The 23,102-nt window shown below is 43.9% G+C and overlaps 1 protein-coding gene across 4 annotated transcripts in view; it reads right to left on the bottom strand.

The window, feature by feature from the left end:
• The window catches only part of CPPED1 (calcineurin like phosphoesterase domain containing 1), a 190,744-nt gene that overhangs the window by 51,597 nt on the left and 116,045 nt on the right, over positions 1-23,102 (bottom strand). The window contains exon 3 of one of the 4 annotated variants that reach the window (XM_007188377.2): positions 17,855-20,742. The exons of 1 other annotated variant lie outside the window; for it this stretch is intronic. In XM_007188377.2, the coding sequence (XP_007188439.1) occupies positions 20,513-20,742 (230 nt within the window). In that variant the 3' untranslated portion in view covers positions 17,855-20,512. Of the gene's footprint in view, positions 1-17,854; positions 20,743-23,102 lie in introns of those variants that run through there. 2 more of the 4 variants (XM_007188374.3, XM_007188373.2) reach the window with 2 other exon arrangements.

The following is a 23,102-nucleotide window of genomic DNA, read 5'->3' as shown; positions in this document are numbered from 1 at the left end:
ATATCAACTATTTATTTCATTAACAAACATTTATCAAGCACCCTAGCCTGTGCCAAATCCTTTGCTAAGAACTGGGGATTGAAACAATTTTTAAGGTGAAATGCTCTTTGCTCACAGTTTAACAGAAACAGGGCCATACATAATTTTTAATAGCTTTTTTTTTATCAAAATGCTTCCAGATTTATCTTCTTTAATTTTGATTACAATCCTATGAAGTAGCTCTGATTATTCATATTTTATGGATGAGGAAATGAAGGTTCAGAGAGGACCCGAGCAGTGGGCTGGGATGAAGAGGAGGCTTCTGGGAAAAGCACCTCTGCGTTTCTCCCCTGCTCCCTCACTGCTACCACATTTTGCTTCTAACACCAGATGTGTGGGTTTTTCACATATCAGGCAATCCTCTGCAACACCAGCTAGGTATGCTACAGTCCACTTCTGACACTACTCAGAATTAGTGCAGACCCTACAGGTTATAGGATCCATCCCACACGACTGTCCCCAACAACTTCAGACAATGATCAAAAGTAGTATGTCCCCAGGTTACCCACAAAGTCTGTCCGACTTGGCTGCAAATCGGAGGTTCCCATGACCCCTTCCTTGGGTTCCATCATTTGCTAGAAGAGTTCACAAAACTCATACAATAGATCACAGGTGGCATCACAGGAACACAGCTCGTTTGCAGGCTAAGAGATGCTGCAGTGTGTAGGGGCCAGGTACACGTGACCCTATGATCTCGCAAAGCTTCCTCTCTGCCTGGACCAAGTTCTGAGTCATGGGCTTTTCTGAGTGGGAGGACTGCTGAGGGCATTGGCTTGGTAGTCAGGCACCCAGCTGTTTGTTTCCCCTTGGCCAATCCTCCAATTCTCTTCTGAAAAAACGGTGCAATACTTTTGGGCTGCAAGTAACAGAATGCCTGGCTAAAAGTGGCCCAAACAACAAAGACATTTATTCTGTCCTCGAATGAGCAGCCTGGGGGTAGGTGGTTCCAAAGTGCTTCATTCAGCCCTTTGATGATGTCCACATGGACTCTGAGATAGTTTCCTTGCAATTTTTGTTTTGTTTTGTTTTACCTCCCTCCGAGGATTGCACGAACGCCACTACCTCATGATGCCCAAAAGCAGGCAGGGAGGGCGGGGTTCCCTTGGAACACATCATTCCTTTTAACCAAGGAGGAAACTCTTTCCCCAGAGCCCCTGCAGAATTCCCCTTACATCTCGTTGGCCAGAACTGGGTCACATGCCCCAGGCCTCAAAATTTCACCCTAAGCTTCTTTGCCTCACCCATTTTTGCTGCAAACATTTTGCCACATAACTAAATGGCTGTCAGAAAATTTTGTCACCAAAGATAAAATAACTGGTTGACAGTGTGTTTTGACAGTTTGGTTTTCAACTGGTTGAAATTTTTTAGCACTTCCTCCATCAGTGACGTTATTGATGGCGTTATTGAGCTGACTGATGATGAGGATTTGCCCAAGAGTTGGTTTCTTATCTTGAAATACATTACATCAAAGGAGAAAGAGGCCGAGGGCCTTTGAAGGACCAGAGTTGAACCCGCATGTCCCACAGAACTATGGAATGTCTATCGATGAATATACGACCATACGCCAAGAACACAAACAGTGTAGAAGGTTTTTGTGTTGCATTACAAAATGCATCCTAGTATTGGGAAACTGATACTTCTCAATGAAGGAAGAAATTTTAGCAAAAATGCCTGATGCTGAATGAGGAAACAAATCAACAAGCAAAAAAAAAAAAAACAAAAGCATAATATTATGAACAAAAGACTTGGAAGGCAGCTGCTTTGGTACAACCCACAAAATAAAATCAGTTTTTCTGCACACTACTGCCATGAATCCACGCACGTTTTAAATGTATTCAAATATTTTGTAGTTCATGATAAAGTCTTTTTAATTTTGTTAATCATTTCTCATGTTTCATCATGTCCTCTTTAATGTCCCTCTTTTATTTTTCATTATTTTATCTTTTACAGCAAAATTGCCTTATGGCGAATTGGTTACTTGGCAAAAATGTTTATGGAAAAATTGCTGCAGCAAAGGTGTCTATGGCAAAGATGCTTATGGCCAAAGTACCTAGAACCCACATGCCCGTACCTGGACCAATCACTGGGTGCTGCCCGCCTCATCAAATGCCGCTATCCCCATGGTGTTCCTCGCATGACATGGTTCCCTCCTGCTATAGGACCTCCACATGTAACAGTCCCTGTGTTTGGAGTTAATACCAATGCACCCTTCATATCACAATTAAGTTTTTCAAGGAATTTACTGAACCTCTCTATGCCTCACTTTCCTCCTCAGTAAAATGCATTCCCATTATTTGCTTATCGGTGGGGAGGCTGTGCTCAGCTGGGTGGTTCTTCAGCTGCTCTCACTTGGTCTCACGCAGCTGCAGTGCAATGGTGGCTATGGTGGTTCTGACAAGATGACCTCAGTCGCGTGTGTGGCGCCTTGGAGGGGACAGCTGGAGGGCTGGCACTTTTCTCTCTCTCCTCATGTGGTCCTTTTCATATGACTTGGGCTTCTCTACATGGTGGCTGGATCCCCACACACACAAAAGTGCCAGGTTTTCTGGAGGCTTGGATCCAGAACTGGCATGCTGTTACTTCTGCTGTATTTCGCATGGTTAAAATGAGTCACAGGACCACCCCTGGTAGGAGTAAATGTCTGGCACGGGTGTGAGAAGGGAGATGATGGAAAGAGACTAGACTAGACTAGATTTTCTTACAGGGTCTTCCTCACTCTAACATTCCAGAATTATACATTCTTCCCTAAACCTTCAGTAGAACTTAGTGCCCATTTAATGATCTAACCCAGGACGTAATGGAAATATTTGTCTCTGGTCTCTGTGTTCCTTTTAAAACCTTGTACCATCTACTTCTTTCCTGATAAATGTAGAGACTATTGACTAGAGGGATTAACTTTAAAGCATTTACCCACATCTACATGCATTTGCCCCGAAACTAATGATTTCAGGCTTGTGAGATGTGAGTCACTTTCTCTTCTTCTCCGGAAAGACACTGAAAAGCCACCTCTTGAGAGGCAGGGCGTCATTACCAACGGGAAAGGGAAGGACCCCTTCTGTTTAATGTGTGGATAAAAGTGGGATGCTGGAAATAGCCTTTTAATATGTGACTGCAGAGGTGGGACAGGCTGTCACAGGCTTCAGCTGTCTTGGAGAGGAAGCCAAAGTTTCCACTGCGGGGAAGGGAAGCAGGGTGTGGAACGGCATCCTCCCCAGAGCACCAGGAAGGTTGACAGCTCTCCCCCAGCCATCCCCCAGTGTCCCTGCCGGGAACGGAGGGGCGGGTCATGGGGCTGACCCCGGCTGCCATTTCTGACAGCTTTATAATTACACCATCTGTTCGTTAAATTACTGGTAACCTTTTGATCTTCTCATTGGGGAGTCTGTGTGCTTTTGATGTGTCTTTTATCTCAGTCTGATAGTCTAATCATCGTTTTCTTTTTTTTCCCTCTCTTATCTTCTTTATCATGTGGACCACAACCCTGGATTCTCAGGGCCCACTTGGCTTCTCTTTCCTTCTGCTTTTTCCTATTGTGGAATTACCTTGAATAAGCCTCATCACCTCTCTGAAGTCAGTTTCCCATTAATGAAATAAAATATTTTGATTGGATCATAAGAATTGGTGACCTAGAACATCTGACTCGGCCTGCCATGTCTCTGTCCAAGTCCTCATCCTCTGTCATAGGTGGGACCATTATCCGAACATCCCCAGATGGCATCCCCACGGGCATTTGAGTGCCACCCCCCCGAATCCAGTCTCCACCTGAGCCAGAGTGATCTTTTCAAACTGTAAATTGGATCATTTCACTCTCCCACACCATCCTCATACTTTCCAAGACCAACCTCCCTAACGTGTTCTCCGAGGCCCCATGTAGTCCAGCATCTTCCCACCTCTCCTACCTATTCCATGTCACTTCCTCTCTGTCCTCCAGCCATCCCAGCCTTTCAGGTCCCCTATCCTAGAACAGGGGTTCTCAAACGTGGCTGCACATTACAATCAATTTGGAAAGTTAAAAAAAAATCCCGATGCCCAGGCTTCACTTCCAAAGACCTTTTAGAGTCTTTGGAGGTACATTCTTGGCATCAGTATTTTTAACATCTCCCCAGATGACTCCAGTGAGCAGCCAAGATGGAGAATGAATGGTCTGGGGCACCTTGTTTCCTTTCTCCATTTCTCTTACTAATCATCTCCTGCCATCCCAGAGGCCATTGTCAAAGTGCCATCGCTGACCCCCACCTATGTCTGAGTTAGACCTCATGTTATTCCTTTCACAAAACGAGGGTCTGTACTTTCAGAGCACACACCTCAGTTTTCAACTGTATATTCATTAGTGTGATATTTGATTACTGTCACCACGACTGTGGTGGCCAGCCTCCAAGACGGCCCCCAATACTCTCCACTTCCTGGTATTCACACCTTGTGGGGTCTATTCCCACAAGGTACCAGGATTGGATTCTGTGACCAATAGCATATGGCAGAAGTGATGGTAGGCCACTTCAAGATTAGGTTTTAAAAGACTAAGGCTTCCCTCTTGGGGATTCTCTTTCTCTTGGGTCACTTACTTTGGGGGATGCCAGCCATCCTGTCAAAAGGACCCTCCAGACAGCCTATGGATAGACCCATGTGTTGAGGACTAGGGCCTCTGACCAACAGTCAGCAAAAAGTTGAGGCCTGGTGCTTCCCTCGTGGTGTAGTGGTTAAGAATCCACCTGCCAATGCAGGGGACATAGGTTCGAGCCCTCGTCCGGGAAGATCCCACATGCTATGGAGTAGCTAAGCCCATGTGCCACAGCTACTGAGCCTGTGCTCTAGAGCCTGCGTGCCACAGCTACTGAAGCCCACGTGCCTAGAGCCCGTGCTCCATAACAAGAGAAGCCACCGCAATGAGAAGCCCACGCACCACAACCAAGAGTAGCCCCCGCTCGCCGCAACTAGAGAAAGCCCATGCGTAGCGACGAAGACCCAGAACAGACAAAAATTAAAAAATAAATAAATAAATTTGTAAAAAAAAAGTTGAGGCCTGCCAAGAGCCACATGAGTGAGCTTGGAAGCATATCCTGCAGCTTTCAGATAACTGCTGTCCCAGACAACAGCTTGACAACAACCTCATGACAGACTGAGCCAGAACCACTCAGCAGGGGACTTCCCTGGTGGTCCAGTGGTTAAGAATCCACCTTCCAATGCAGGGGACAAGGGTTCAATTCCTGAACGGGGAACTAAGATCCCACATGCCACGGGGCAACTAAGCCCACACGCCACAACTACTGAGCCCACGCGCTCCGGAGCCTGCGCGCCACAACTGGAGAGAAGCTCGCATGCCACAAGTAGAGAGAAGCCTGCACACTGCAACAAAGAGCCCGTGTGCAGCAACAAAAAGATCCTACGTGCCGCAACTAAGACCCGATGCAGCCAAAAATAAAATAAATAAATATTAAAAGAAGAAAAAGAACCACTCAGCAGAGCTGCTCCTATATCCCCAACCTTCAGAAAATGTAAGATAATAAATGTTTATTGCTTTGAACTGGTAAGTTTTGGGGTGATTTGTTACACAGCAGTAAATTACTAACACATTCTGATAGTTCTGTGAGCATGGAGACCATGGCTGTGACTACTCACCACTCTATCTCCAGAGTCTGTAGGAAGGCTCAACAAATATTTTTTGGAATTTTTCAATCAACAAATGCTTCTTGAGCACCTACTCTGGGCAGGTGCTGGTCTAGGCAAAGGAGATACAGTGGAGAAGGGGACAGTGTCCTGTCCTCAGGGAATTTACATTCCAGGGGGATTTGATGAATAGGAAGGGGAAGCAGTTGGAGCAAGGGTGGGGAAGTTTGGAACACAGAGATGTGTGGTGGGGTGGAGGGAATTCAGTCATGAGCAAAGGGGTTTGGGGCTTCTCAGGCCCATGGATGGGCCTCAGGGAGGCCATGAACCCATTAGTCTTGTGTGTAAAATGATGTGCAGATGTGCCTTTGGAGGATGGAGGGATTCTACATGGCATCAAATTCTCGAAAGGAAGGCTAAGAACAACTGGCCTAGATGAATATTACAGGTGAGTGCTGTGGACTGAATGTTTGTGTCTCCCCCACCCTTCCAAATTCCTATGTTGAAGTCCTAACCCCCAAGGTGATGGTATTTGATGATGGGGCCGTTGGGAGGTGATTAGATCACTAGGGTGGAGCCCTCATGATTGGGATTAGTGCCCTTATAAAGAGATAGGAGAGAGCCTGCTTCCTCTCTCTGCTCTCTGCCATGTGAGGACACAACGAGAAGGTAGCCATCCACAAACTAGCAAGCCGTCCCTCGTCAGACACCAGATCTGCCAGCACCTTGATCTTAGACTTTCCAGCCTCCAGAACTATGAGAACTAACCGTCTGTTGTTTAAGCCACCCAGTCAGTGGTAATTGGTTACAGCAGCCCAAACTAAGACAGTGAGGCAGGTGGTGACCTTCCAGTGCAGCCCATTCCTATTCTTGTTGTGGGCAGAAGAACAGAATGGGGAGAAAACTGGACTTTAAATATTTGCTCTGACATCCACCATCTGCAGACTCTGGACAAGTTATCATCTAAAGCCTCGGTTTCTGCACCTGTAAGCTGAATATAAGAGCAATGGCTTCATAGGGTTCTTATGAAAATGAAATAGGATGTGTATGTAAAGCTCAGAGCCCAGAGCCTGCTGTCCAGCAAATGCTTTCTGACAGCTGTTAAGTTCCTTAATGGCGTGAAAGAGATTTGGGTTCTGATACCTTTTTTCTCAATATTTTTAAATGAAAAATTTTCAAATATATCTTCTTTACCCATTCATCTGTCGATGGACATTTAGGTTGTTTCCATGTCCTAGCTATTGTAAATAGTGCTGCAATGAATATTACTCAGCCATAAAAATAAATGAAATTGGGTCATTTGCAGAGACGTGGATGGACCTAGAGTCTGTCATACAGGGTGAAGGAAGTCAGAAAGAGAAAAACAAATACCATATATTAATGCATATATGTGGAATCTAGAAAAATGGCACAGATGAACCTATCTGCAGGGCAGGAATACAAAGGCAGACACAGAGAATGGACGTGTGGACCCAGGGGGTAGGGGAGGGTGGGATGAACTGGGAGATTAGGATTGGCATAAATACACTACCATGTGTAAAATAGATAGCTAGTGGGAACCTGCTATACAGCACAGAGAACTCAGCTCAGTGCTCTGTGATGACCTAGATGTGGGGGATGAGGGGTGAGGTCCAAGAGGGAGGGCGTGTGGGTATGTGTATGGCTGATTCACTTCGCTGTGCGGCAGAAACTAACACAACATTGTAAAGCAATTATACTACAATAAAAAAAAATTTCAAATATAATGAAATGTCGTAAAGGCTTTGCAGTGAACATGAATATGCCCACCACCTAGGTTCTGCCATTAAAGTTTTGCTGTATTTGCTTTATCACATATCTATCCACTGCTGTCTAGCAGACAGTGTTGTTGCTAGACTGATGTTCTCAGACTGTAATTAACTTTGTTAAAAATCCGTACTCCTTCAAAGCTCAATGGAACCCTGCCACTGGGGAATTCAAATGAGCCCCCTGCTTTTTCCTTTTCAAAGAAAAGCACATTGTGAAATTTCTCAGTATCAATTACTATTTGTATATGCTCTAATCCTTTAGGTATTGAAAGGGTTTCCTTTCTGCTGGGTTCGATTTCATGACAATAAATGGTACCCAGGGGCACGATGATTGCATTGGTGGTTTGATCCGAATTTCTGATGCTTGGCAAAATTCACCCCAAAGCAGACAATTGGTGTTGGAGCCCTTGAAGGACCCAACCTGAGCCAAGATCGGTGAGGTGTCCAGGACAGAGAAGCAGAGATGAGTTCCTAATTTCTAGTTCTCCAGGATCTGGTGTTATCACCTTCAGAAAAACACATCATGCACTGAAAGGGTGTTAAAATTACCAGCCCTGTTGGGGAGATGATGCTGAACTGTCTACACAACATCAAAAAGCTTGTTTTCTTAAATGATAATTAGAGCATCTCCATAGGAGAGCTGGTTCATAAAGACGCTCCCTATGACATTGCTCCCTGCACACAAACAAGCCAGACGGGAAACTGCGACCAGGAGGGCAGAGGCCGCCACTAATTAGTCGTGACATCAGCATTTAGACTTTGCTGGCCAATTACGTCGGGAGAAGTGAATAAAGCTAATGAAACTTTCTTTTCATCTGCGCCAGGAGCTGCAGTGTCTCCATAGGTGAGTGGGTTTGGCCCCGAAACCCCCTCTGCTGGAGATCTTTGGGGGAATGCGTGACTTTATTGCTAGAATTTGTTGGAGAGAGAAAAAAGTACCTAACTAAATGGAACAATTAAATGGATAAACTTGGTTCCATGTGGCAGAGGAGACATAGTTTTAGCATGGAAAGAACTTGCTTTCCAGGCTGACTCCAAGGTAAGCAGAAGGACTTCCACGTCCGAGGACAGGCTGGGGTCCTGTTCAGTAACACGGTCCTCCTTCCCCTGCAGGGGGCTGGGGGCTTGCCCCCCTGCCAGCCCCCTGAGGACCACTTTGAGACCTGGGACAGTGCAGGGGTCATGGGTTCCGGAAACACACAGCTGGGTTTTGATTCCCAGCTCTGCCACTTATGAGCTGTGTGATCTTGGGCAAGTTCCTTAACGTTTCTGTGCTTTCATTTCCTTTTCTGAAAAATGGGGATAATAAAAGTACTTACTTTAGTAGGGTTGTCTCCAGCATTCAGTGAGCTCAGGCACATGAAGCGATTAGAAGAGTGACGGGCCGTTTAGCTGACGTCCCCCTGCCTCGGCTCCCCCCTCCCCTACTGACCAGAGGGCACTGGATCCCCCCTCCCCTACTGACCAGAGGGCACTGGATCCCCCCTCCCCTACTGACCAGAGGGCACTTTCTTTTTTCCTTTCGAGGCGGAATTGTAAAAACACCGACTGCTGCTCTGCTAGTCATTGCACTTGCCTTCCCTCTGCCCTTCCCCAATGCCATGCCCATCCTCACTGCCTGTTGTAATGATCACCAACGATGTTATCCTGGGAATTCAGGAATATAAATCTATTTTTATTTTATTTATTATTATTATTATTTTTAAAATAAATTTATTTATTTTTGGCTGCGTTGGGTCTTCATTGTTGCGCGCGGGCTTTCTCTAGTTGCGGCGAGCAGGCTTCTCATTGCGGTGGCTTCTCCTATTGCGGAGCATGGGCTCTAGGTGTGCCGGCTTCAGTAGTTGTGGCTCTCAGGCTCAGTGGTTGTGGCTCACGGGCTCTAGAGCACAGGCTCAGTAGTTGTGGCTCACGGGCTTAGTTGCTCCGCGGCATGTGGGATCTTCCTGGACCAGGGCTCGAACCCGTGTCTCCTGCATTGGCAGGCAGATTCCCAACCACTGTGCCACGAGGGAAGTCCCTATTATTATTTTAAAATTTATTTATTTTATTGGTTTATTTTTGGCTGCGTTGGGTCTTTGTTGCTGCACGCAGGCCGTCTCTAGTTGCAGCAAGAGGGGGTTACTCTTCGTTGCTGTGCGCGGGCTTCTCATTGCGGTGGCTTCTCTCATTGCAGAGCACGGGCTCTAGGCGAGTGGGCTTCAGTAGTTGTGGCTTGCGGGCTCTAGAGCGCAGGCTCAGTAGTTGTGGCGCACAGGCTTAGTTGCTCCGCAGCATGTAGGATCTTCCAGGACCAGGGCTCGAACCCATGTCTCCTGCATTGGCAGGCGGATTCTTAACCACTGTGCCACCAGGGAAGCCCCTATAAATCTATTTTTAAGCAGCCAATCTAGGAGGCTCAGCACAGGAGGGGTTGGGGCGGTGTGGGCCCTTTGTGATGCACTACTGGGCTCTATGCTGGGGTCGGGGTGGGGAGTCAAACTGTGAAGTTTGATTATGATTAGCATCGTTATTCTCTACAGGTGCACATTCTGCATCTAATAGGCTAACACATTAAAGAATAAGCTCATTTCATCTTTATGGGGAAGGTACTATATTGTACCCATTTTAAAGATAAAGAAACTGAGTTCCGCAAACAGGACCTTACCTGCCCAAGGCCACAGAGAGTGAGTGGCAGAGCCAGGACTCAAGCCCAGATGCGCTGACTCTGTCCCATTAACACGTTTTCCTCCCTGGCCTGGAAAGACGTACTGGAGGCAGGGAGATGGGCTGGGAGGCTGCAGCAATGGTTCAGTGACCTGGATGGAAGCCGTGGCTATGGGGATGCCATTCACTGAGTGCCCACTGTGTGCCTGCCACGAGCTTGACATGCATTGCTTCACTTAATCCTCGCCCACATACCATTATTATCCTACAGATAAGGATGTGAAGGTTTGCAGGGGCTAAAAACACCCAAAGTTGGGCAACCACTAGTGGCCCAGATGGGATTTGGGTCCAGAGTCTGCCTTCGGGGCTGTCAACCACTGTGCCGAGGATCTGCGGGGGCACTGGGGTGTTGGGAGTCGTGAGAGATTGGACACAGGGCAGATGGAGAGGGAGAAGCTGGGTTTCTGATTCACGGCAGGGGTGGGGGGGTGTTGGCACTTGTCAAGACAGGGAACAACAGAAGAGAAAGTGGTTTCAGAAAGGAGATGGATTCAGTTCTGGAGATGGCGTGCCTGAACCCTCTCTGGGTCTCTGTTATGCTGTCCGGTTGGCATTTGGAGGATGTGACTCATGGGCTTAGAAGTCATCTCATCTTAGAAATGGCTTATGTGGGAACTGTCATCACAAAAGAAGCAATTGATGCTATTGGTGCTTATGCTTCCCAAGGACAGAAGGGAGCAGAGAGGGCTGCCCGGGATGCAGGAAACATCAATATTTAAATTGTCTCACTGCTCTCCATTCAGCGGCCAACAAGAGGCCGTCCTGTCCCCAGGGGCTCATGATCTTTTCTGACAAACAAGGGGGACCAGGAAGGTGCAGGTCTACATGGTAAGTACCGTACAATGTCATTTACATGGCTTTTCAGGTAATCTGTGACAGCGAAAATAGGTGGTTTAGGGATACAATGTTCCAGTTTGGTAGTTTCCACAAAAAGCAAATCCAGTCTTTCGAAGACATTCTATAAGAGATGAAATGGATGAATTCCTCCATGAAATCTTGAAAGAACATCTTCAGAGTCCAAGGGGAGACTTTGATAGGCCCGGGAGTAAGCCACACCCTGAACGTGCTCTCCTTCAATGTCTAAAACACATCCTATACGATCTACCCAGGGGAGAGATTCTGTGAAAGCCAGATGGTCACCAGTCTATACAGATGGTGGTCTTTGCCTGACAAGACAGAGAGGTGAACTGAGTGTAAATCCAGAAAGCCTCACCTCTTCACAATGAAGCACAAGCACAGAGCACCTCTGAGAAACGCATTCTCGGGACACAGAATATGCCTGTCAATCAATCAACCAACCAGTCAATCAAACAACCAACCAACCAACCAACCCCAAGGCTCCTCCACTCTTAGGGTCACCACCCTCTCCATCCTCCTCCCTCCTGTCTCACAGCCAAGGCTGTGCTCCTCTTCCAATGAATATCCCTGTCCCATCAGTAATTTCCTTTCCCATGTCTGTTTTTACCCTCCTTCTCTTGATTGCTGCTTCCTCTGTTAACATGCTCAACTCACACTTTCTCCACTTTGCTCTCAGTCTAGTCCCCTCCCGAGGTCCCTGGAAAAACTGGTCTTTGTGGATTCCCTGTTCTTTCTCACTATTCATTTCTTCAGCAACTTGTGGTGTGGCATCCATGTACTCAGTGAGGCGAGCGTTCATAGTCACCAACGGTCCTTATCCTCCCCGTATTTTTTGCGATCAGGGATGGCTGTTGGGTTGTATTGTTGGCATTTCTGGTTCTGGCCAAGGGGACCTATGGAGAATCTGTTGAGGGTCTCCGGGAGATACTTTCCTCAGATAGAAAAAAGCAACTCTGTAGATAAAGACCCACCCCACCACCCCGTCTTCCTGTCTTTGAACACAGTTCTATAAGGATGTGATGCTTGGAGCTGGGCAGCCACCTTGTCAATAGGAGTCACAATGGCGTCCTCGACATACAGACCTGACATGTTGAGCTGACGGAACATCTCAAAACCACCGACTTCAGTTCCCTTTTAATGAATAGTATCCCATCATAGGAATGTACCACATTTTACTCATTCATTCAGTTATTGATGGACATTTGGGTTGTTTCTAGATTGGGGTTATTATTACAAATAAGCTGCTATGGACAAATTTTTGGTGGAAATAGCCTACATTTTTCCTGGGTCAATACCTAGGAGTGGAACTGCTGGGTCATATGGTGGACTTTCATTTTTTAAGAAATTATCAAACTCTTTTCTAACGTGGTCGTACCATTTAATATTCTTGCCAAGAATGTATATGAGTTAGTGTACAAGAAAAAGGCTGGTTTTTCTTTACTCACCATTCACAGAATACTTCACTTCTGGTATTTAGGCTCACCATACATGTGGGTTTCTTTTCCCCACACCAAGCAATTCTGCAACACGGGCTGGTTGTACTACAATGTACCTCAACTCTGAGATTATCTACCTAGAGATCACATCAGATCCCAAAGGTTAAGGGTTCAGTCCCACAAGACTGCCCCATGCCCCACTTTAGATGCAAGTCCAGGTTGTCATGTGTGCTGCTGACTCCTCAGCTCTAAAGTGGAGGTTCCCACAATGCCCTTGTAGGGTTAAATGAATTTGCTAGAGAGCTCACAGAACTCAGGGAAACATTTTACTTACTAGATCATCGGTTTATTACAAAAGGATATAACTCAGGAACAGCCAGATGGAGAGATGCATAGGGCAATCCACAGCTATACTACCCTGAACCCGCCTAATCTCGTCTGATCTCGGAATTTACAAAAGGTCAGGCTGGTTAGTACTTGGATGAGAGATGCACAGGGCATGGTGTGTGAGAAGGGGCAGAGCGTCCATGCTCTCTCCAGATGTGCCGCTTCCAGCACCATCACCCTGGAAGCTCCAAGAATCCCATCCTTTGGGTTTTTATGGAAACTTTGTTACCTGGCACGATTGCTTAAATCATCACTTGCTGGTGATTAATTCAATCTCCAGCCCCTTGGCCCTCCCCTGAGGATGGGCAATGGGCCTGCAAGTTCCAACCCTCTAATCTGGTTCCATTAACATAAATTCAGGTGTGGTAGAAAGGGGTTTCTTAGGAATAACAAAAGGCATCCTCCTCTCTCTTAGCACTTAGGAAATTCCGAGGGTTTTAGGAACTCTGCCAGGGACAGGGATGAGACCAAATACGTATTTCTTATTATGAATCGCTATCACAGAGTTGTACCAAACTCTCACTAACATTTGGTATTAATCTTCTCCATTTTAGCCATTTTGGTGAGTGACAGATGGCATCTCATTGTAGTTTTAATTTGCACTTGCATGTTGGCTGTGATGATGAGCATTTTTCATGTGTTTGTTGGCCATTCATATATTTTCTTTTGTTAAGTGTCTGTTCAAATATTTTCCCCATCTTTTTTATTAGCCTTTTAAAAATTGAGTTGTAAGAGTTCTTTACATACTCTGGATACAAGCCTTTTATGTGATACATGTGTTGTAAATATATCCTTCCCACCTGTGGCTTGCCTACCATCTTCTTAGCGATGTCTTTTGAAGAGCAGAATCTTTTATAAAGTCCAATTTGGCAATATTTTGTTTTATGGCTCGTGTTTTCTGTGTTTGCTGAGCAGTTGGAATTTGTAAACTTTTGTCTTTTACCAAATATGGGCAGTTGTTGGCTTTAGTTTCTCCACATAATTTTCTGCTCCATGATTCCTTTCTTTTGGGGGACTCATACTAGCTGTATATTAGACATTTTGACATTGTCCCACAGGCTCCTGAGGCTTAATTTTTTTCCAACCCTTTTTCTCTTTCTCTTTAAACTGGATGGTGTCTATTCATCTATCTTCATGTTCACCCATCCCCATTGTGATATTAAGCCCATCCAGGGAATTTTTCAATGGCAGATATTGTATTTTTTCAGTTCTGAAATTTCCATTTGATTATTTTTATACATTCTATTTCTCATGTGAGATATCCTTTATATTAATTCATTTAAAGCATGTTTTTTAACTTTATTTCACTGAGCACTGTTATCATAGCTGCTTTACTACCCTAGTGTGATAATTCCAACATCTGGGGTATCTTGAGGTTGATTGTCTTTTCCTTTGTGAGTGAATCACATTTTCTTGTTTTTGTTAGCTTTTTGTTTTGTTTTTTTGTATATCAAGTGATTTGGATTGTATCCTGGGAATCGTGCATGTCATATTGTGGAGAATTGGAATTCTGTTATATTCCCCTGAATGTTGAGGCTTTTTGCTTTAGCAGGAAGTTAACTTGATTACTTAAGTTGTAAGTTCTCTGTTGCTTGCCTTAAGCAGTAGTTAACATCTCAGTTCAATTCTTTAAGCTTTTGCTGCTCTATCCTGCTCATGTATACTTAGAGGTAAGCCGGAGATCTGTGTGAAGTTCGCATAGAAAATCAGGGGATTTCCATTCCCAGCTCTCCGGGATTCCTCACTCTCCAGTGACCTGGGCTTCTTCCCTGGCTTCTCTGGGCAAAGAGATGGCGGGTTTTGGGGAAACACTTTATCCATCCCAGTTGCGTTGCTCTACAACTCTGGTTTGCTCTCAGGACAAAGTGGAACAGGGAGAGGGGAAGTTTTGAGCTCCTGGTTTCTGTTCACTCTCCAAATCACCAAGTAGGTTTTTTGAGTTTATAGTTATCTGCAGCAGTGCTGGTCTGCGGGGGAAAAGCACTCAGCTCCGAGTGGAGCCCATTCCTTTTTCTGTTTATTCAGTGTGCACCAGTCTGAACTTTTCAGAAAGACTCCCCTTCACTCCTTCCGTGGCTCCCATCTTTCTCTTCTCGTGCTGAAGCGAGGATGTTCCCTAAAGGTCTATTTCAAGGTTCTGTCCTTAGGTCTCTTGCAGTGCTGCTAAATGTTCTCAGGAATCTCATTCATTCACGTAGTCTCTCTGGGTATCGCTTCCAAGGTGTATTTTTCACTTCTGAGTCCCACACTTGTATTCCCAGCCGTCTCCTTTATATATTCCCATATAACCTTATAGTCTAAAATCAGTCCCTTCTCTGGGCTCACCTGCTCTGGTTACTGGCACAGCATTCATTCTAAGCCCAGTAAGCAGGGCTTAGAATTACTAAGCGTCAAGAACACTTCTCTATTTATCCCCAATTTCTTCACTGTGAGTGGAAAACCAAAGGTAACACTGATGCTGTAATTTACTGACCTGTTGACAATACCTAACTTTGAGGACGATTCCCAAAGAACTACCACAAGGCTTAGGAATGTGGCCTCTTTCCCCTCCCTGTATTGTGTTAATGTTGATAATTAGTATTGCTATATATCTTTACTTATTTATTCCACATTCATGGAATAAGTATTCATTGAGCAGTTCTTCTGTCCCAGGCAGGGTTCTAGGCATTGGGAAGAATGGCTGATGAGACAGACAAGGTCCCTGCTGTTCCGAAGCTTGCATTCGGGGGTGGGCGTTGGGGGGTATATAAAGATCAGGAAAAACAAGCAAATGTCTTAGTGCCGTGCTATGGAGAAAATAAACAAGGGAGTGGGGAGGTGCTGCCTGGGGCTGAGGAGCGTAACCGCAGACAGGTGGGGAAGGAAGGCTACGCTGAGGACTTCCGAGCTGAGGTCACAATGATAGGAAGCCAATTCTCATCAGAGGAAACAGCAAGTGCACAGGGCAGTGGGACGCTCAGCAAGGGCAGGGTGGCAGAGCCGACGCTGAGAGGTGCGGGTGGGGCAGGGGCAGAGTGGGAGGGGCCTGGGAAGTCGTAGGAAGGAGTCTGGACTTTGTTCTAAGTGAGATGCAAAGCCCCTTTAACGAAGAAAATTACTTTTTAAAGACAAATATCAGAACAGAATAATAAAAGGTAACTTGTGAATATTCACATTCAATGCAATTTATTTACAGAGGTTTTTTACTTACATTGTTCCTTTAGGTGTTATCTAAAGAAAAAAACCGACTTGTATATATTTGTGTGTGTATGTGTATAGTCACAAACGGTAAAATAAAAAAAAGAAAATAAAATCCATTGAAGGAAAAAGATAATTTAGTCAGTAAAATGTTTTCTATAAAGATGCTAGAAATCATTTATTATTCCAAGAAAAAAATCCTCCATTGTGCCTATATATAAATATACCTAAGAGCTCTCCAATGGTGTAAGACAGTATTTTATGCAGTTATTAAAAAAATCAATATTACCTGTCAAGTACTATCTCTTGCATGTGCAGCCAAAACTGCTAAGGTTATCTGAACAAGAAATCTCTGGTGTCTATTACAGAGAGCTTTTAATAGAACTTGCCTTGACAATTTATTCCTAAATCTTCTTTTTTCCCCTTAGCTCAATACTATATTGCTACTTAATTTCATGACTGCACAAAACTGTTTTAGACACTACTTGGGGAATAAGTATTAAGAGTTCAAGTAAATGCAAATGATGTTTTTGCTACCTTTTCTCAAAAGATTTCACATTAGAAGACAGACTATAATATTAAACTGTATTATGTGTATATAGATTCTACAGTTATATGTAACTCAGTATCTTTTGCAGGTACATAAGGTAAATGGTCCTAGTGTTTTTTGTTTATTTTTTATAGTGCTGCTATGAACATAGGGGTGCATGTACCTTTTTTGTTTTTAATAGATCTTTACCGGAGTATAATTGCTTCACAATACTGTGTTAGTTTCTGTTGCACAAGGCTAATCAGCCATATGCGTACACATGTTCCCATATCCCCTCCCTTCTGAGCCTCCCTCCCATCCTCCCTATCCCACCCCTCTAGGTCATCGCAAAGCACCGAGCTGATCTCCCCGTGCTATGCTGCTGCTTCCCACCAGCCAACTATTTTACATTCGGTAGTATATATATGTCGATGCTACTCTCACTTCGCCCCAGCTTCGCCCTCCCACCCCATGTCCTCAAGTCCATTCTCTATGTCTACCTCTTTATTCCTGCCCTGGAACTAGGTTCATCAGTACCTTTTTTTTTTTTTTTAGATTCCATATATATATATATATGCTTTTAATAGAACTGTTAGCATATGGTATTTGTCTTTCTCTTTCTGACTTACTTCACTCTGTATGACAGACTCTAGGTCCATCCACCTCACTACAAGTAACTCAATTTCGTTTCTTTTTATGGCTGAGTAATATTCCATTGTATATATGTGCCACATCTTCTTTATCCATTCATCTGTCGATGGACATTTAGGTTGCTTCTATGTCCTGGCTATTGTAAATAGTGCTGCAATGAACATTGTGGTACATGACTCTTTTTGAATTACGGTTTTCTCAGGGTATATGCCCAGTAGTGGGATTGCTGGGTCATATGGTAGTTCTATTTTTAGTTTTTTAAGGAACCTCCATACTGTAATTTTTATTGGAGTACAGTTGATTTACAATGTTGGTAGTTTCTGCTGTACAGCAAAGTGAATCAGTTATACATATACATATATCCACTCTTTGTTAGATTCTTTTCCCAGTCCTAGTGTTATTAGTCAGGCTTAAGACTAGTGTTTGCCTCATAACCCTCTATTAGGGACTATCTAGCAATGCTGAAAAATCAAGATATTATGAAATGTTCTGTTTGTTAGTGCCATGAAGTTTACTACATTTTTTCCCCCCTGTTCTCCAACTTGAGGGGAAACATGACTGAAGACTCGAGATAAACTTACTTACTGTAAAAACCAAACGCAGTTAGATGATCATCTCCCCACCTGCCATCCACAAACCCACCCCTGAGTCCTCACAGTCTGGTTCTAGATCACTTTAAATAAGCTCCCTCCATTAGCAGCCCCTTAGTTTTTTCCCCAATTAAAATGATTAATTGGAGGGGGGGAGCATTAGGTGGCCCTCTCTGCCCTGAGAGAGATGCTGGCTTCCTACCCGCTGGGGTGAAAACTATAAACAAGGAAGGAAGCTTCATCTGATGAAGTGTTTACTGTTGTGGCCAGAGCTGTGTCCTGTGGCCCATTACGGTTCAATTCAGCTTTTCAATCTCCTCCAGTGAAAATTCTCTGCCTGGAATGACCTGCTCCTTTGGACAGGCTTTTGCCACCCTGAACCTGGTGTCAGAGAAGGGGCTTCTGGGCCTTGCCTAGGCTTTACAAACCCTGGGATGAAGTCCCAGGGCCTCCAGCTAACTGGGTGCCGTGTTGCCAAGAGCGGGTACAAACCTCTCACCCATGAAAAACGTGTTCCGGGAAAGAGGATAATGTTAGGGAGCGTAGGCTCAACAGCTGGACTGCTTGCATCTCAATCCTTCGCTCCCCACTGATGAGCTGAGTGACCTTGGCCAAGCGGCCCCACCTCTCTGAGCCAAAGGACTTAAAACAGTACTTAGCACCTAATAAACATTCGAAACCATAGCACTTATGATCATGGTGTGTTTTATTGTTTATCCCAGTATAAGGCACTTTTAAAAAAATGTCTTTTTTTTTTTTTTTTAAAGAAAAAGGAATCATAAGTGAAGGCATTGGTAATTATTATCAGAATGATACACCATCATTTCCTAACTGCTTTCTGAACCTATCACCATTGGGGAATACTGCTGTTTGGTTACTTTAAAAATGGTGAGAATTTCATAGGATTCCCTATTCGTAGCATATTCTTGCTGTGTTTTGAATCAATTATCTTCCTTATTAGGTTTTTGGAGAAGGAGATTTAGAAGTTTCATTTCGATTACTTTTAATTATTTCCATATCCTTCCCCAAACCCAGGTGCCACAGTCTAGAGCATTTTGCACAGGTGACGTGACAAAGAGAGCTCCAGTCCGTGGTGATTAAACTCTCCCCGTTTCCCCCAGGAGACCCACATCCGCACTGACCATCCTGGTTCACGTTCCTCACATCCGATTCTGAAGTTACCACATCCCAGGCCTCAAACGCATGGCTTATTGGTTATGCCTCTTACTGAATTCCTCTCCTTGATCTCTTCTATTCCTACCTGTTGTAAAGAAAGACGAATGCGAAGCAAGAATGCTGCAGAACTCTAAAATAGGAGCATTCTAATTTTGAAAAATTTTAATTTCTTGCCACATAACAATGAGCTATGGTGTGTCACCGATCTGTAGTAAAATTAACTTCTTGTCTTTTGTTCCTTATGAATTTATATATCCAGTTATCTTTCTATTTAATTTCACATGGGTTTGCTACATTGACTAAAACTTTTTAATATGAAAGTCTTTTAATTTAATGGACTTTGCAGTTCATTTGCAACCAGTTTTTTGGTTTTTTGTTTTGTTTTGTTAGGATGACTGAATGCTACTGCGTAACGCTGTGACGTTCTCCTGGCAGGATGGAGGGTACCCAGGTTCCCTGTCCACCAGGATGACTGCTGGAAAAGGCGACATGGGTAAAATTACGCAGTGGTCAGGGGCCGCAGAGAAGCAGCAGCAAGGTAGATTAGACAAAGACAATGCTGGTTTTAACCCATCCACGCTCCTTGGTCAAGGGATCCTGCACCAGCGCATTTAATCAAAATCGGTGCCAATTTAGATAACATGGCTGAAAGCACTGTTTTTGCCCCACAGGAATTTCTGCTTGGTTTCTGAAGAACTCTGCATCAATTCCCATGTTTTCTGTCAAGTAGACAGAGCTAAGAGTCTCATAAACGGAGGATGATTCCAATCACACGAGAACATCCGCCTGCGGAGGGAGTTACTGCAGCAGCGAATGTGAATGTGAGTGAATCAGACGTGCTGCCCATGACTGCAGAGGTGGCCTTTTAGGGCTTCGGTTCTAGTCTCCGGGATGAGGCTTTTGAATATGGACGATTTATGTGCAAAGGTGACTCTTCTAGCCGCCATGAAGGTAAACTCGAGCTTTGACTTGTATCAGCTTCATCATCGGCCATAACAGATGTCCCAGACTTTAACAGTAAATGTCGGCTACTCAGCTCCTCAGCCAGACGAGTCTCTGGCTCTGGTAACAGAACACAATTATTTGTTTTGTCAGGAAGGGAAGGAGATGATCTTCGTTTTGCCTAGCATTTTGGGAGTTGTAACCACGGTTTACTATAATCAGGTGAATTTTGTTCAAAGATTCATCAGAGATCACACTTGGATATCAGGATGTGACTGAGATCGATAGGTTGACATTTACCATATGATGCCAGAAAACCATCTAATTCAGAGCAGAGTTGAGAAAAACATAATTAGGAGAACTTATTCAATCACCCATGCAGAGAGATTCTAATAATATCATTTATTCTTTCATTTCCAGGCTCCTCCCCTCTCTTTTGCATAGTGAGGGCAGTTCTATTTTAAATATCATTTACGACAGGACCTAGCTCTCTGATTTAAGCAAAAGGACATAAATTCACAAATCTGCCTGGTATACTTTTTTATTTCAATAAGGGGTTGTGTGCAGCTGCTGTTTCTTCTAAAATGAAAAAATAGTAGAAGTGAAAAGTGAATAAATCATAATCGGCAATCATTTTTCCTTCAACAAATCCATCAGATCGTCTTCTATTCCCTTCTCACTCAGCTCATCTAAACTGTAGTATCGATGGATGATTTTCTTAGCAGTGACCACCACGACTCGGAGCCCATGGGTGTCTTTGCCCAGCTGGCATCCGATGGCAGATGATACCACCATGTCGAGGTCCTGGTAGGTGCCCCCGGCATTTCTGTGGTAGTGGCCTGAGAACACAGCTTTGATACCTGCAGGGAAGGGAAAAAACATTAGGGGGCCAAGGATTTCCATTTAGGTAACTTGGGGGCTCCAGTGGTTTCTTCTGTGAACAATGCATATTATTACAGTAAATGCATAATATTATTCAGCATATGATAAATAAGAAGGCAGCATATGTGACATCCAGAATCTTTTCAAGGATAATTCATATATATATAATACATTATTAACCTGTTTCTTGTAACTCATACAGGAAAGTACTAGGGAACAGGGAGAGAAGGGAGAAAAGGTGAATGACTTTGGGAGAGATGAAGGAAATATTTTGAGGCCTATATAAACAGCCATAGAGTAGAAGGTACATGTCTATGAAAAATAATGTTTATCAGAAATATAGATCAATGGAACAGGATAGAAAGCCCAGAGATAAACCCACACACATAAGGTCACCTTATCTTTGATAAAGGAGGCAAGAATATACAATGGAGAAAAGACAGCCTCTTCAATTAGTGATGCTGTGAAAACTGGACAGCTACATGTAAAAGAATGAAATTAGAACACTCCCTAACACCGTACACAAAAATAAACTAAAAATGGATTAAAGACCTAAATGTAAGGCCAGACACTATAAAACTCTTAGAGGAAAACATAGGCAGAACACTCATATGACATAAATCACAGCAAGATCCTTTTTGACCCACCTCCTAGAGAAATGGAAATTAAAACAAAAATAAACAAATGGGACCTAACAAAACTTCAAAGCTTTTTCCACAGCAAAGGAAACCATAAACAAGACAAAAAGACAACCCTCAGAATAGGAGAAAATATTTGCAAATGAAGCAACTGACAAAGGATTAATCTCCAAAATATACAAGCAGCTCAATATCAAAACAACAAACAACCCAATCCAAAAATGGGCAGAAGACCTACATAGACATTTCTCCAAAGAAGATATACAGATTGCCAACAAACACATGAAAGGATGCTCAACATCACTAATCATTAAAGAAATGCAAACCAAAACTACAATGAGGTATCACCTCACACCAGTCAGAAAGGCCATCATCGAAAAGTCTACAAATAATAAATGTTGGAGAGGGTGTGGAGCAAAGGGAACCCTCCTGCACTGTTGGTGGGAATGTAAATTGATACAGCCACTATGGAGAACAGTATGGAGGTTCCTTAAAAAACTAAAAATAGAACTACCATACGACCCAGCAATCCCACTGCTGGGCATATACCTGGAGAAAACCATAATTCAAAAAGAGTCATGTACCACAATGTTCATTGCAGCTCTATTTACAATAGCCAGGACATGGAAGCAAACTAAGTGTCCATCGACAGATGAATGGATAAAGAAGATGCGGCACATATATACAACGGAATATTACTCAGCCATAAAGAGAAATGAAATTGAGGTATTTGTAGTGAGGTGGATGGACCTAGAGTCTGTCATACAGAGGGAAGTAAGTCAGAAAGAGAAAAACAAATACCGTATGCTAACACATATATATGGAATCTAAAAAAAACGGTTCTGAAGAACCTAGGGGCAGGACAGGAATAAAGACGCAGACATAGAGAATGGACTTGAGGACACAGGGAGGGGGAAGGGTAAGCTGGGATGAAGTGAGAGAGTGGCATGGACATATATACACTACCAAATGTAAAACCGATAGCTAGTGGGAAGCAGCCGAATAACACAGGGAGATCAGCTCGGTGCTTTGTGACCACCTAGAGGGGTGGGTTAGGGAGGGTGGGAGGGAGATGCAAGAGGGAGGGGATATGGGGATATATGTATACGTATAGCTGATTCACTCTGTGATACAGCAGAAACTAACACACCATTATGAAGCAATTATACTCCAATAAAGATGTTAAAAAAAATAAATAAAATAAAAGAATAGCTGGATGGAAGGAGAAAAAGGTTTGAAATAGGAGAAGGGATAAGGAGGTGGACTTGTCCCTCTCTTTTAAACAAATACTTTTTACTCATTAATTCCTTCATATTTCTCAGGAATCTCTGAGTCCAGGAGCCAAAGATAGGGCCAGTGAAATAACAAAACGTGAAGACATGTATGCAGCAAGGAGAAGGTACACGTTCCACACCACGAGAGAACAAGCTATTTACAAGCACTTCCTCAAATCTCTATAATTGACACCCAATTCAAATTCCTCCTGTTATTCATTGTTCATAGGATACAGCTTTATTTTGGAAGCTGCAGTGTTCTCACTGTGAAAATGGAGATGGGATTTAATAGGTAACATCTTCTCTGTTTTAAATGTCCTTCTGGTATTTTGTATGTGTAAAGCTGTTCTTACCCCCGGCCAGGAGTCCTGACTCTAGGAAAATCTGTTTTAACTTATCATTGGTTGCTTAGTGTGGCAGAGATCA

The sequence above is a fragment of the Balaenoptera acutorostrata genome, chromosome 15, assembly GCF_949987535.1.
Source record: "Balaenoptera acutorostrata chromosome 15, mBalAcu1.1, whole genome shotgun sequence".
Classification (NCBI taxonomy): domain Eukaryota; kingdom Metazoa; phylum Chordata; class Mammalia; order Artiodactyla; family Balaenopteridae; genus Balaenoptera; species Balaenoptera acutorostrata.
The sequence above is the reverse complement of the archived record's forward strand: the minus strand, read 5'-3'. Positions and strand labels throughout refer to the sequence as shown.